General features: G+C 41.3%; 1 protein-coding gene across 1 annotated transcript in view; it reads left to right on the plus strand.

Annotated features, from left to right (window-relative positions):
• MTFR1L (mitochondrial fission regulator 1 like) overlaps nucleotides 1-14,843 on the plus strand; it is a 126,871-nt gene that overhangs the window by 91,310 nt on the left and 20,718 nt on the right. Inside the window, exons 6-7 of the mRNA XM_078681259.1 lie at nucleotides 5,482-5,684; nucleotides 14,522-14,840. Coding sequence (XP_078537385.1) covers nucleotides 5,482-5,684; nucleotides 14,522-14,840 — 522 coding nt within the window. The remainder of the gene's footprint in view (nucleotides 1-5,481; nucleotides 5,685-14,521; nucleotides 14,841-14,843) is intronic.

The following is a 14,843-nucleotide window of genomic DNA, read 5'->3' on the forward strand; positions in this document are numbered from 1 at the left end:
ATATTGTAGAAAAACAACATCTTCCACTGACTAACGTCTTTGAAAGAAGCATATCTTTAATTATGAAAATAACCTTTAAAGTTGTCCCATTGCCTTGAAATTATTGCACCATTGCCATGGAAATCCGTCTTTTATACAACACAAGAGGAATAAAAAAGGTGACTTGTTACAGCTGTAGACCTTGCTTTTTTGATTGCCTTTGCAATGAGTTGGTATATTAGCTAATTTGTTGTCTTGCCTTTGCAATGAGTTGGTATATTAGCTAATTTTTTGTCCATGAAAATCACTCCATTGTCTAAGTAATTAGATCATCCCACCCAAACATAGGTGCTTTTGGTAGAATAATCTGTGCAACGCACTCCATGTACTTGCCTATTGTTGAGGGCTGTTTGCTTATCTTTTTTCTGATTACCATATGCGATGAATTGTCACAATGGTATCAGAATCTTCATGCTGCATATTTAAGTAGCAGGCATCTTTCAATTTATCAACGGGTCTTGACTCGCATTGTATTAAAGTCATGTTTATTGTGAGCATTCTAAATCCAGCATTTTTAGCTTGTTAATGGAAGTAACAGGGAACAAGCCTCCCTTGAAACAACGTTGAGAAGTAATTGCACGAAAGGTTTATTTAACAATGAAATAAAAGTTATGATAAACCAAAAATAAGGAACTTAAAGGAGCATGCCATTTAGTTCCTTATTGATGATCAAGGCTCTTTTGTATATATCTTATATTAGTACACCAACTGAGGTGGCATGCTTCATTATAGGTCTCCTCCTCACCCTGACACGTGAAAGATTAGCCAGGATGGACTGTTATGTAGTAGTTCTTAGCGATGCAATTTTAGGAGCTTGTGGATAAGTAAGTGATTTTCTTAATGTTTGATTTGAAAAGTATTCAGGCCCATTAATTAAATGAAATAACCTAATAGTAGGTTATGATTCATGTATTGTTGTCTCCCAACTATCTATTGAGTTGTGCGAGGTGAACAAGCATCTCTGTTTATCAACATGTTTTAGAGTCTTTCTTCAGGACAGAGGTCCCTATCATTAGTGTCACTATCTATTTATTTCATTCATTAAAAGAAAACAATGGTGGCCTTGTGAACTGGAGTCTAAAATTATGCTACAAACAAGCTTTCATAATCGCTAAGATAGTGACATCAATTATGCTCTATCAGACACAGGGATGGGACTTGGAGACACGGACAGCCATCTTGTTTTGATTTAATTTTGACCTGCTCCTCTTTTTGCCATATCTGACCTCCACTCCCATTAAATGTGATTTTTCTAGGGTGCCCTTAGGTCCTGAAAGAGTGCCCAGTTAAGTAGTCTTGCTCGTTTGCACCTGACTGGGCCAGCGGCCACTAGTATTGCTTACTTTGACCTAATCAGCTTTACAATGTATCCAAAAAGATGCGTAAATGGCCATTAAGGGACACCTCTTCACACCAGATCCGCAGACCACCTTAGATTGTAATTATTAGTAGTCAATGCTTCGAGGACATTTTTGAAAAAGGCAATACAACTGAAATAAGATGCATCTCTGTATACTTATACCTGTAATGAAAATAAATGTGGTTTCCTTCATTCAATAGTCTTCTTACTCTATTGCTATATGTAGTGCTCTGAATCTGTGTGTAATTACTCATGTATATGTTAACAATACCACTGCGAATGTGCACCGATTTGCAAATATTTCAATGACTTGTGTTTAAGGAAATACGTCTGTAGTACAGACTATAACTGCAAAATAAAATCATCTACTTTGGCTGAACTTAGGTATTCTTTTATTTAAAAGGTTTGTGGGCTTTTTAAGGAATGCGAATAGACAATGTATAGATAATTTGGTATGATTCGTACTGCGACTCAATGGGGGTCATGAATGATAAAGGATACTCTTGACTATGATTGAATCAGAGCAACTAATTTAGTGCAGATTGTGTTCTGTTTAAGATAAATGAGTTCCTTGTGAACATTATGCAATGTTTAAACACACCCACTTTCACTTTAATTGGAATATTTTGATTAGGCTCACCTTGCATCTCTGAATCTGTACATTTGTCTATACCCCTCACCCCACAGTGATGTCAAACAACACTAAAATAGGTTTTCATCACAGAGGCCTTCTCTGTGACAAAGGAACAATACATCAAAGATTGTGTACCCCTCAAACGTATCAAAGAATGCTGGAAAAACCATCAATCAGAATCCCTTTCTCACAAACGCAGAGTCCCTGATAGCTGATAAGTATCACAATATCTGATAGAGACTTCTAGCTGCAGATTCATTACCTTTGAATTCCCCAGGCTGGATCCGGAAACTTTTGCTGAGCAATTCCACCACCCCCCCCACCTCCCTGCGCTTGGCGTTGGGTAGCTCCATTCGGCTGCACGTGTCGTCCGCATCGGTAGCGTCGATTGACATCGCAGTGCCTATATAGGCGCCACCCAGGTACGCAGATGTCAGTTCTTTTATTTCCATGCCAGTTATGCGCCAATCCAGGAAGAGGTACTCCTCTACTGCTTTTTGGCAGGTTTTTTTCTCGACTTTTGTCGAATTCAGAGAATTTTTTCCACTTTGTGTGCTTGCCACCGCATGATGTTGGTTACCGATCCCCCACCTCGTCTGTCTCTGGTGTCTGGAGTATGACCACGATTCGAAGTTGTTCTCCCGGGCCATGGCTCTGAAGGTTTGAGGGAGTGAGCGATGAAGCTCCGCGCATCTAGCCCGGCAGTCGACATCGACCAGCGAGACTCCCGCGGAGGTCCCGGTCCTCATCTAAGAGGAGCTGGTCATAGGACCGCTCCCGAAGCCCTAAGTCCTTTTCATCCTACTCTATGTTCTTGGGACACTGGGTGAAAAGCCATAAGAAGAAGAGGAAGTCCGAGCGGACTTCACCTCAGCTGGCATCGGTCGTCGAGAGAGTTAAGGAGCACCGATGCTCTAGGCACGGTTCCGCAGAGCCGGAGCCAACTTTGAGCCTCATACCCTTTCCGAGAGCTAGAGCGACTCCTGCTCAAATAAAAGAATTTAACGTGGCAATGCGCCACGTATATTGAGCGTAACGACCCGCTGTAAAGCCTTCGGGCCCCGTGGAGTGAAGTGGCCCCATTGGGTTAAACGTCGGCTCCGAACATGATGTCGGTGGGGTCTCAAAGATCCGATCCTGGGTGGACACCGGACATGCCATCACGACCTTCCCCGGCGTCGGACCCGAAGTCGGTGTCTACGGCGCCGCCGGTGCCAGCTACATCCTCATCCCCGATGACATGGAGCCGGAACGACGTCACTCGACACCGATTCGAAGGCAGATTGAACCCAGAGGTTCTCTGTTGTCGCCTGAGCACTCTGAGGATGTGCTAGGCTCAAGAGGGGAAAGGGAGGGGTCAGTGGACCCTCTGGAACATCAGGATGTCTCTGAGGGGAACTAGGACTGGTATGGGGAACTTGGGGAGGCCAGTGGACTGGACACCTCCCCAGATACTGGCATGCTTTCTCCCATGGCATGGGGATATGCCATTTCATGGCATAGGAGAGGGCATCCTATGCCATGGTGGTGAAGAGGGCAGCTGAGGTCCTTTGACTAGAGCAGCCCTCTGTGCATTTCAGGACTAATCTCCTGACCGGGGCGGTTCAACCAAGGGTTTCCATTCCTAACCCTTTTTGCCATTTAATGAAGCATTGACAGACATCCTTCTAAGCACGTGGTCAAAGCCTAGCACAGGGGCTCCTGTAAATAGGACGATTGCACAGTGCCATAATGCAGCTCCGTCTGACCGGAAGTTCCTCGGCCAACACCCCACCCCAGAAAGTTTGGTGGTGCAGGCCTCTGTGTCCCAGGGCGCGTTCCCTTCCACCCCTCCGGATAAAAAAATCCAAGAGGTTGGATGCATTTGGGAAGAAATTGTTTTCTTCCTCCAGCCTGGCATTGTGGTCAGTGAATAGTGCATGCTTAATGGGCCGGTTCTCACATTCTCCTTTGGGAGATGGTTGCACACTTGCTGCCACAGGCCTCGGAGGAGGCCCGGGCTGTGCGCTCTCAAGCGGTCCAGGATAGAAGAGATGCAGCAAAATTCACCATACGGTGTGGTTTAGATACGACCAATGCACGGTGGAGGTCAATTTCAACGACTGTGGCATTGAGGCGCCATGCGTGGCTTTGAACAACTGGCCTCTAGGGGGATGCCCAGGCTAATCTGATGGACATACCCTTTGACGGAACCCACCTTTTTGGGGGAAAAGGCAAATTTGTTCCTGGTCATGTTCAAGGACTCTCGAGCTACGGCAGATCCTTGGGCCTCTCCTCCACTCCTTGTGGCCTGTTTTCCTTTTGTAGCAATGGAATGGGTTTCCAGCCGCGTCAGCCCTATCCCAGCCACCGTCCTGAACAGACTGCCCAAGCGGTGCGAAGACATGGATGCGGTGCATTCCGATCCAGGAATGGAGGCCAGAAGTAGTCTGCCACACTGCCCCCAGCAGCCGCAGCCTTCAAGCACTCCTAGGCTGATTCTGTAGGGCCACACTACTCCAGTTGGTGCGAGAATTCATCAATCTCTCCCACCACTGGAGATCCATAACATCAGACAAGTGGGTCTTGCATATCATCCAGGAGGGCTATTCTCTGCCTTTCCTTTCCTCCTCTCATTCTGCCAAATCCGGAACGGCTGACGGTCATTTAAAGTTGCTCCAAGAGGAACTTACAGCTCTCTTGGCCAAAGGAGCTATAGAAAAGGTCCCGGTTTCAGAAGTAGGCGCTAGTTGTTATTTCCCGCTACTTTCTGATTCAAAAGGAAAACAAAGGGTTGCGGCCCATTTTACATCTTTGGACTGTTAATCTCTTCCTCAAGAAGGAGAAGTTCATATGCTCACTCTGGCTCAGGTCTTGTCTGCCCTAGATTAAGAAGGCTGCATGGTATCGTTGGACCGGCAGGATGCATATTTTCACATCCCCATCCTGCCGAGCCACAGTTGTCGCTTGCGGTTCAAGGTAGGCCACGAGCACTTTCAGTTTACCGTGCTCCCCTTCGAACTTACCAATGCCCATCAGGTGTTCACCAAGGTGATGGCGGTGTTCGCAGCTCATCTCCGCAGGTTAGGGGTGTCAGACTTTGAATGTGAAGCAGAAATGGGGCATTGAAAGGGTAGTTGGGCATCCGGGCAACCGTTATTTCTTTTTCTGTAGCCTACAGCGTTGCATGTTTGCCAGAGTTCAAGGTTAGCTACTTGACCCATGTAACTGTCAACATTTTCTTTTACCAGGAAAATTGTCTTGTTGGGGCAGTAATTGATCAGCTTCTGTTGATTGCAGGTGACGTTTGTGGTGCTTGCAATTCAATTGTTATCAATTCTGTATGATTGGACATGGAGAGATCCACATTTGGATTTGAAGGACATTCTATAGTGCTGCATAGAACTGAGGAAATGTGGATCTGTTAAACTTTTATGAATGCTATTCTAATGTTGTTAATTTTTCTTAGGACTGATACAAGACCATTAAAATACAAGTGGAAGCCCAGTCCTCTGTTGGTTATGCACAGAAACTCATCTGTTCCTAATTTAAGACTTAAAGAAGCCAAAGTGAATGCTCTGAAGAATCCAAGTTTAAGTCTAACTACAAATCTTCAGGATGAACTCAGCAACATACGAAGTCAAATTGCTAAACTTGTTGCTGGGGATAGAGGTACAGTATTAATAGTGGATGTCTGTAAGAAATCTGTGCCATAAAGAAAATATACACTTGCCCCCTCCTGGTGATCCACTGTACCTTTCTGACCAGTATAGGACTAACCAGGGTGATCCACTAACTTAGACTCATAAATGTGCTTTTGTTTTGGTTATTCATGTTACATTCCCTTGGGATATGCCTGGATGTCATAATGTATATGCAAGTGTGTTTTGTATTCACATGCATAGATAGATACCTCCCATTATTTGAAACTGTCAGAGCATAAAGTATGTCATATGAATATTACATGTTTGTTGAAAAAGTACTTTGGAATGGTGCCTAAAATATTGTAGAGGTTTGTCTGTTCTATTGTTGTATACTAATGTTTTACACACTTACAGCTTGTCTTCTATTATATATTCAGAACAAACAGAACTGTTAGATGCACTTGCCAAATTTTCTGGCTCCGCTTTTTATGCCAGATTTATAATGATCTACTCTGTTCTTAGACAAGTGAACAAAATGCAATCCTAGATGTTTGTGAAACCAAACGCCAAATCTACTTTGATGGTAATAATTTACCTTCCATTATCACTCCTTTAGTACTGTCATAGTGTGGAAATGTACCTTCTTGGGGTACCTTGGTGCAGGGTCACCCTTTTGTCCACGGGTTCAAAAACCAACAAAGTAGAGATCAGCACTGGAGTTAGGAAAAAATAACAAGTTTATTAATCACTCATGAGTGGGACCACGTCCATACAGCACTCTCAAGTGCTGGAGGAGATAGTACACTGAAGCCACAGAACACTGGTCTTTTATACAGGTTTTCTGCTCAGTAAGCATGTGAACAGAAATAGGGAGAAAAAGTTTTGGAAATAGTTATCAACAAACAAGGGCAAATGAAAACTACATAGTCAGCAAAGTGGGAGGGGGAGCAAGAGTGCTTATGGCAGCAGAAAAGCTTGACAGACAACAGATGTACTGGCAGCTACAAACTCTCAGCACGTACATTGCTTTTAACTGAGTCAGGAAGTGAACTAAAATAGATAGCACAGGCAGAGTGAAAAGATGAAAGAATTACGAAGGAAACTTAAATGTGCACCTCCGCCAAAATGGCTGCTGCTTACACACAAAAAAATATTACATGTTTTCCACAATAGGACGCCTATATTTCCAAGCAGCTTGAAATCACGCTTCCACACAGTACCCATCAATTACATTCATTAGACACACTTGTTTCACATTTATGCATACACATTACATGTATCTACATATTTGAATCACGTTTAATCTGTACATGCTTTGAGTTTATTCTACACCAGATACCCCAAAGTGTACAAGGATGGGTAAATGGATAAAAAGTCCCTATTCTTGCAGTAGGAATAGGAACCTTAGTTCCATATTATCTGGGCGATGACATGAAGCCTCCTGATTCCTGTAAAATGCCTCTTGCCCAATTAACAATAATTCACTTAAAAAATGCAAATGTTTTTAGATGTTAGTCTGGGAATATCTGTAAAACACATATGTAGTTTAAAGTGCCCTGTTAGTAAGTTGTTCCTCTGTTGTTAATTAAAGCAACTAAAAGTAACTTCACCCCAATACCAGGTTCAAGTTGTAATGGTTTTCTTTTGTGTGTAGGTTTTTTTACTTTTCATACTCTAAGTATCTGCAGGCCAGAATAGATGAATACAGTCTGCACAGAATTTTGCATTAGTAGCTACATGAACAATTTCTGAAAAGGCCTGAACTCTTTGTTGGCTTTTTTGACACATTTTAAGTTAATATTTAGTTTAAATTCCCAAATTCCATGAATTGTCCTCCCCAAAGTCCTACTTAGGGCCTCCCAATCATTCACACGGGGTCTCCAAATATTAGTTTAACAACATTACATTAGTATTAAAACTGTGCTGGAGTAAGTGTGCAATTTGGTGTGAAAGTACCCCAGCATGGAATTGTTTTCAGCAGGTTTAAAGAAGGAATTTCTCTGATTAATAAGTTTTTCCATGCAGTGACCAAAAAAACTAAGGTGTATTTGCATTATAATCCTAAGCTGGGTCATTTTCCACAGGTACATTTTTGTTTATTGTTTAGCATACTTATAACAAATTTAAAATGTTTGTAGATTTCCAAGCTGCAGGAAAGGGAAGTTTGTGAATCCTTAAAAATGTCTAACTTGCCAAAGAATGTAGGTTAAGCCTATAACTCATTTTTTCTGAATCATTCACATATTGCTCTAGTTGTTCTCAAAAGTGATGGTGAAAAAGTAACGTTAAGGTACGAGTTGAGTGATGAAGCCTTTGTGATCGTGGGTAGAAATGCGAATCTTCCACATGCTCATTCCTCCCATTTTGTTTTTTAACAGCAGCTTCTGTTCAGAGGAAGCATTTGATTCTACATCACCTTGTCTGTCTCTCAGCCTCTTTCCAACCATCCCTGTTTGGTGCTTCCATTGTTCTTTCTTGCTTCTAAAACTTGTCTTAAGCGGCTCACTGTTTTTATTGCCCCAAACCTATATTGACTGGGTTTGTAGGCTCTCCGTCTGCTTCGCACTCTCACAAAGATGGTTACTGTAGGGCATAGGTATGATGGATACACACTGAAGCCCTAATACGAGTTTGTGTGGTCAAAGAACATTTTCGGAGCAATCTCTCTAGCCCTGGAGCTAAATAAGGTAGACATTTCATACCAAACCAAAGTCCATGGAAACCCCTCTAAGAATCCTTAAAAGTACCTATTAGTGTTTTTGAAACAATTTGCTGTTTTTCTTCGAATCTCTGAACTACCTGAAGAATGGACCTATCTCATTCGGAGAGCTTGGTAACTAGAATTGGATGTGCAAGTTATGACTAAGCACGCATTATTCTGATTTCTATCCAAAAGTTGGTATATTTCTGCCAGTGTGGTTCCCACCATTAGGCTAGAGAGGGAGTGCGACTTTGTGGTAAAAACTGCGTACCCCTCCTATTTTGGATCCAAGAGACCAAGAGAGCCAGTGAATATATTTGAAGACAAATATTGGAAACATAATACAGTTTTCGCTCTAATATGTTATACCATTACTCATCGTGACCATATCTTTTGGTCGCATATATTGAGTTGACAACAAAAATAGTAATGATGCTTCCAATCAACTTGTCAAAACAAGTTTCCTCAAAAGACTCAATTCAGTACTCCAAAAGAATGCAGAAATAATATAATTGAAACTTCTGGTTGTGCTTTGTTTTCCTTTAGTTAAACACAGCTTGTGAGGGTGGACTACTTTTAAGAAAAATGCGGATTGCTAAACTTAATGAGGTCCAATTCTGTTCTCCTTCGTAAGAGTTGTCACTACATTCCAATACAATGTGAATACTCGTTGAAGGTCATTAGAATTCGGGCAGAACTAATTAAAATTCAGAAAATTATATTGATCAGAAAAAAGTCTCCTTTACCTTCCAGTGCATCAAATGGACTCTGCACAAAATGTTTATTGCTTTGAAAGATAATGAAGTCAGTTTACGTCCCTAATTTGTTTTTGTTTAAAGCAATAATAGAGCTGAACTCGTTAGGTGAAATTGTGAATACATGAAAAATTGTGTACAATACATCGTTGGGAAAAAAAATTAAACCAACTTTATTGAGAAAAATTAGATGAATAATTTAGATTTATGTATATCTACTTGAGAGTAAATGAACTGAAATGTTATTCTGTAGCACATATGTAAATGCATAATGAACAAGCATTTGCAAAACCAATAGGTCGTGCCTATGTGAGATTTATTGACTTTGCTAAGGTTTTTTTAGCTATGTTGCAAATGGCTGAAAGTAATGTAAAAAAGCTGCATGACACAGCCAGCATTGTCTGTGTTATAGAACTTGTTTTCTTATTTTCAGTTATGCTGCACTGAAGCTAGTGCTGCTGTACAAAAGGAATAAAAAAACATTGTATTGTATAGGCGAGACTTATTGGCTTTGACAATGCTTTATATAGAAGACCATATTGTAAGTTAGAAGTACTTTATATAGTGTTTACAACGGTTGAAGTGTTAATGTTCTAGAATGCCCTTGCCAAGGTGTTAGGGTGTTCAGATGCAGAAGAATTTTAGGACCCTACAAAAACTGTGAAAATGTGCCATATAAATGCGTTTAATGTAACATAAGTTGTAGGTAGATAGAAAAGTGTAATAGTTTACAGCTTTTATTACAGTGATACTTATGTGTTACTTTGGTTTCAATGGTTACAAAACAACCAAAAAAGCCCTCCTGACTGCTTGTTCAGTAGTAAAATATAGCAAGTCTGTGTTCACTGAGTTTCCTAGACCTTTTGCTTCTGTGCCACTGCCCTGCTGCACCATTCAAACCATGACCCTAGTGCCTGCAAGGTAATTGCACTTGTGACTGCTTGTTTATTGGTAAAATATCCCAATAATTGTTGCTGAGTGGGTTTCCTAAAACCTTTGACGCCTAGATCACTGCACCTGCTACACCATTCAAATCATGTCCCTAATTCCTGCAAGGACAAATTTATATTCAGTAATATGAGTTCTGAAAAAAGGCACGGTTGCAGAAAGAATATATAATTATGCAGCTAAACATAAACACTAAAGCTTTTCATAAAAATGTGCCTGGTAGGCGGTGACTTAAAAATTAGACACATAGTTGTATTTTTTATTAGGTCTTGATTATAGAGTTCAGTTCCAAAGTTAAGACGTAGTGATCAAGTTGATGTGCTGTTTTAAGGATGATTTCTCAGTAATAAAAAAAATTGTTTCAAATTCCATAACACTGTTCCAGGGCAACACTACACTGAAAGTTAACTGCTGCACACATTATGCCGGTTACCAGCCATTGCGTGATCTGTCTGCACAATCACTCCATTTCACCCTTATTCTCTGCTTACCTTTTTAATTCACTTTGCTGCAGCCCTCTCCAAGCCTCTTTTGTAGGTCTAACATGAACACTAGACTACGACAGGGGTTGTGGATGGTAGCCCCACGAAGTACGCAGGCTTGTGATCCACAATCGAAGAACAGATTTTGTCTGTGACACCTCTCTCTGGTGCTGCCTGTATCATTTTCAGATCTGCTTTGCCCTACTTCGCAAAGTGTGTTTTTAATTTTAATTTTCTCCCCACCTGCATTTGCCTTCATTGATTCCACAAAGTGAGGCGCCAGAAGGGAAATGTCCCATGGATCAGTTGCTCTGGCATAATATTAGCTGCATAGACGCCTTAGATATCAGTCCCACTATTGTATTGTTGATTATTACGCCACCTTGAAGTAAACTAGGTGATCAGCTTATCCATTACAAATAAAACATAATATACAGTTTCATCATTCACTGGCATTCTAGTATTCCATGCTCACAGTCGGTGTTTGTGGCTGCTGTATTGACTGAACTGAAATGTTTAGGTAGCCCCCTGCTGCTTTGTGGAGAAGGCTGAAATTTTAGGCCAGCCATTGTAGGGGTTGTACAGTGTCTGTTACCTAGCCAACAGCTACAGCAAAACAAGCAAATAAAATACAGATAACATTTCACAATAAATCCTGTTAATTCCAAACATCAGTGCCTGTTTATTTTTTTCTATCAATATCCAATCCAATCCAACAAGCTTTATTCGATGTCCAAGTCATAAAAGCACAATACATACAGTACAAACTGCATACAAAATAATATATCTACTTTTTTAAAAACTATGATTTGATGCTTCAGATCTTGGACGGATGATAAGAGATAAAACATTTTAAAATACTATGAGATGCTAAGAGATAAGATCAATAAAAAATTAATTACATACATTAATACTAGGATACACAGTAAGATCACAGGAGATAACACTCATTCGCATTTTACATCCGAACCATTTCCTATTAAAATTGGCTTGTAAATTCTTCAAAGTGCATGGAGTCCCTTCGATCTGATACCCAGGACCATCCCAGAAATTTCCCTACTGCAATGACAATGGGGCGGAGGTATTCACGCGCAATATTCTTTGTGCATCGCCACTCCTTCTGGTACTCAATGTCTTGCAAATTGGTATCAGCCATGATCGACGCTGGCCTTCATATGCTGGGCAGACAAACAACAAATGGGCCAGTGACTCCGTCTGCACCTTAAAGGTGTGGCAAGCTATGTCAATCTCTGTGACCCATTTTTCTGTGAATGACTTTATTGGTAATGAGCTTACCCTTAACTGGAAATATAGTTTCTGATCATGGGGTTTTGTTACTAGGTCCTAATACTGCTCCAGGCTTGGGGATGGTTTGAATACTATAAAACTGTCTGTAAGGGAGGACGTGTCCCCATTTCTGTAAACATTGTGGGTAAACATGTCCCAATATTTTTCTTTTAGGGTCTCCTTGTATGGGAAGGGGGGCACTTAAGGTGTTTTCACTGAGTGTTGCCAAGCCCATGATTACTAAGGTTGCTCTAACCTCCCTTAGCCACTTGTTTTTATGAAAGCGATCATCACTGGTTAGATCTTTTAGGCCTGTAGCATAGGTTGCTTGTTCAGGGGTGCACCAAATTCTACTCCAAAATAATATAGGGCGCAGTCTCGCTGAGTCTACCAGTGCTTTCCTGCCTAAATCGTAAAATGATGGGCGTACTGGGGTATTTTGCAGGAGGCTCGTGATCTTGCGTATGAACATATTTTTTTTTACTGCTGTCAGCTTTGGCATCTTCTCAACCCCCCAAAGTACCACTCCGTAAAGGGCAGAACTAACCACTTTCATATTGTATATTTGGAGCACCGGGCTAACTGGTTTTGTTAGGGAGGTATTATATTCAGTTGGTAAAACTCCGGATAGCTGCAGGTGCTTCAACGTGGCTATGTCAAGCTGTCGATCCCACCTTAAATCATTCTGTAGTATAACTCCCAGATAAGTGAAAGCACAAACTTTTTCTAGGGGGCGATCGTTCATGAGTATACCTCTTCTAAAACCGTTATGTGGGTTAAACAACATGAATTTTGTTCTGGAGACATTAATTTCCAGTCCCCGTAAAAAGCAGAACTCCTCAAAGTTTCAATGCTCGCTTAAGACTGTTCGTTGTTTTTGAGGTGATTAAAGTATCATCGGCGAACATTAAAATCTGGATTTTTACACCAGCTAGGACTGGGACATCAGTAGAATTGGACTCTAAAAACATTGCAATCCCATTAATGAACAAAGAGAATAGTGTGGGGCCATGATGCGGCCTTGGCGAACAACTTTCACTATGGGGAAGCGGTTGGTGACAGACCTGAGTGCCCCAGCGAATTTGGGAAAAGTGGAGTCTAGCAATGAGGGGAAGCAGTTCGGGAAGCATCCCCAACTCCTGCAGTGCTGTCCATAATTTTCTGCAGGACACTAGGTCAAAGGCTGACTTAAGATCGACAAAGTCAGCATACAAGCTGCCCTTGCCTAGGACCACCGTCCTCCAATACACTAATAGAAACCTGAACACCTGGGCAACTGTATTAATATGTGACCGGAACTTAGCCTGCAACAGAGACAAAATGCCCAGCTCATCAATCCAGTCTTGAACTTTATTTAAAACTAACTGCTCCATTATTTTTTGCAAGGAGTCTATTAGACGAATAGGCCTATAGCTACCTGAGTGGGATTTATCCCCTTTTTTTTAAACTGGGTTAATCTCCGCCCCTCTCCAGGAATCGGGCACTGGTGCGCCTTGGGCAATTCCATTTGCTACTAGAACAAACTACCGCACCATCTTGGCTTGTCGTGAAGGAATATATCAGCTAGGATACCATCTAGGCCAAGTGCTCTTCCACCAGTTACTGCTCCAAGCGCGGTAATAAGGTCAGACACTTCAAACAGAGTGCCTTGATAAAACAAGTGCGGGAGCTCGGCCTGATTACCCTCATTTATACTACTGGCATATTGAGGTTTGTAGTGGTTGGCCTATTGCTCCTGAGCTACATGACTTTGCGTTGTTGGTGGGTTGCCTCCCCTGCCCCATTTTACTATATTCCAAAACTGCTTGGAGCTACTACTAACACAAGCTAGTCTGATGTCTGGCCATCTGCTTTCATCCCATGATTTCTTTGTCTTTTCCTGGGCCCTCCTATAGTTTAGTCTAGCTGGCCGTATTGTGACAGGATCACCTGCCTTGATCGCATCCGATAGAAACTTGCGGGCCATAATACATTCCTTATTAAACCAATGGGTTCCTTTGATTTGTTGTGGGCTCCTAACCTTATGATGCCTAACAAAGAGAGAGTAGCTGGGCAAAAAATGTAAAATGTATTATGAATGTCGTTTATATTCCGGGAACCTTGGATTTAGCTGAGCAACCTATACCAATAGCGCCAGGATACCTGTTAGGTGACATTTGCACTAAAGAAATGTTTTAAATAAATAAATCCCTCGCCCATGCCACAGGAAATTCTCCACTCTGTGCAGAGTTCTTATTTGTAATTAATTTTGTTTTATTTGGTTTGTCATACCCTTTGGTCTCTGTGGGCCAGAATACATTGTACATTGAATATTGCATAAGCAGCTGCATTAAAGAATGAATGAATGAATGATGGGAAATCACTCATTGGTTTTGGGCATGTACTATTCATATATGCAGTCTAGTATAATTTTTTACCAAACATTGTTGATCCTTCAGTCATTATGTTTTAAAGGAGTCATCCAGTTACATGAGTTCTTAAAGTGTTGTGGAAATTAGAAAAACAAATATTAAAACAAAATGGATTTCATGTTCTTGGCTGTCTTTCTCTAAATACAGGTACTGTTTAATATAAATATACAACAAGGTTTTGGAAGTCTTGCAAAATAGTCAGGAGATTATAGCTTTTTTAAAATAGAAACATGCTGTTAATAGAGCTACATTGTTTAAAACTGCATATACTTTTACTTCAGGTACCACTTCAATGATGACTGATCTAGTGTCAGAAAGGTCAGACCTGTCATCCCTCCCTTGTCTTGGATCACCTGTCCATTCCTCCGCCTCGTTTGTAATCAGTGACATATCAGAGGAAGAAGAGTTGGATAGCCCTGACATTCCATCAGTTTCCACCATGCTGCTTTCGTCAACATCAGAATTTGGTGGTCGAGGACTAAATGATGCTAGTTGTGCTGCCGACGAAGAAGATTCTGTGTCTATGTCAAAGTCCAATAGTTTTGCTGACATGATGGGCATTCTTCAGGATATACACAGGATGAAGCAGAGCAAAGATTGGTA

The sequence above is a fragment of the Lissotriton helveticus genome, chromosome 3_1, assembly GCF_964261635.1.
Source record: "Lissotriton helveticus chromosome 3_1, aLisHel1.1, whole genome shotgun sequence".
NCBI lineage: Eukaryota > Metazoa > Chordata > Amphibia > Caudata > Salamandridae > Lissotriton > Lissotriton helveticus.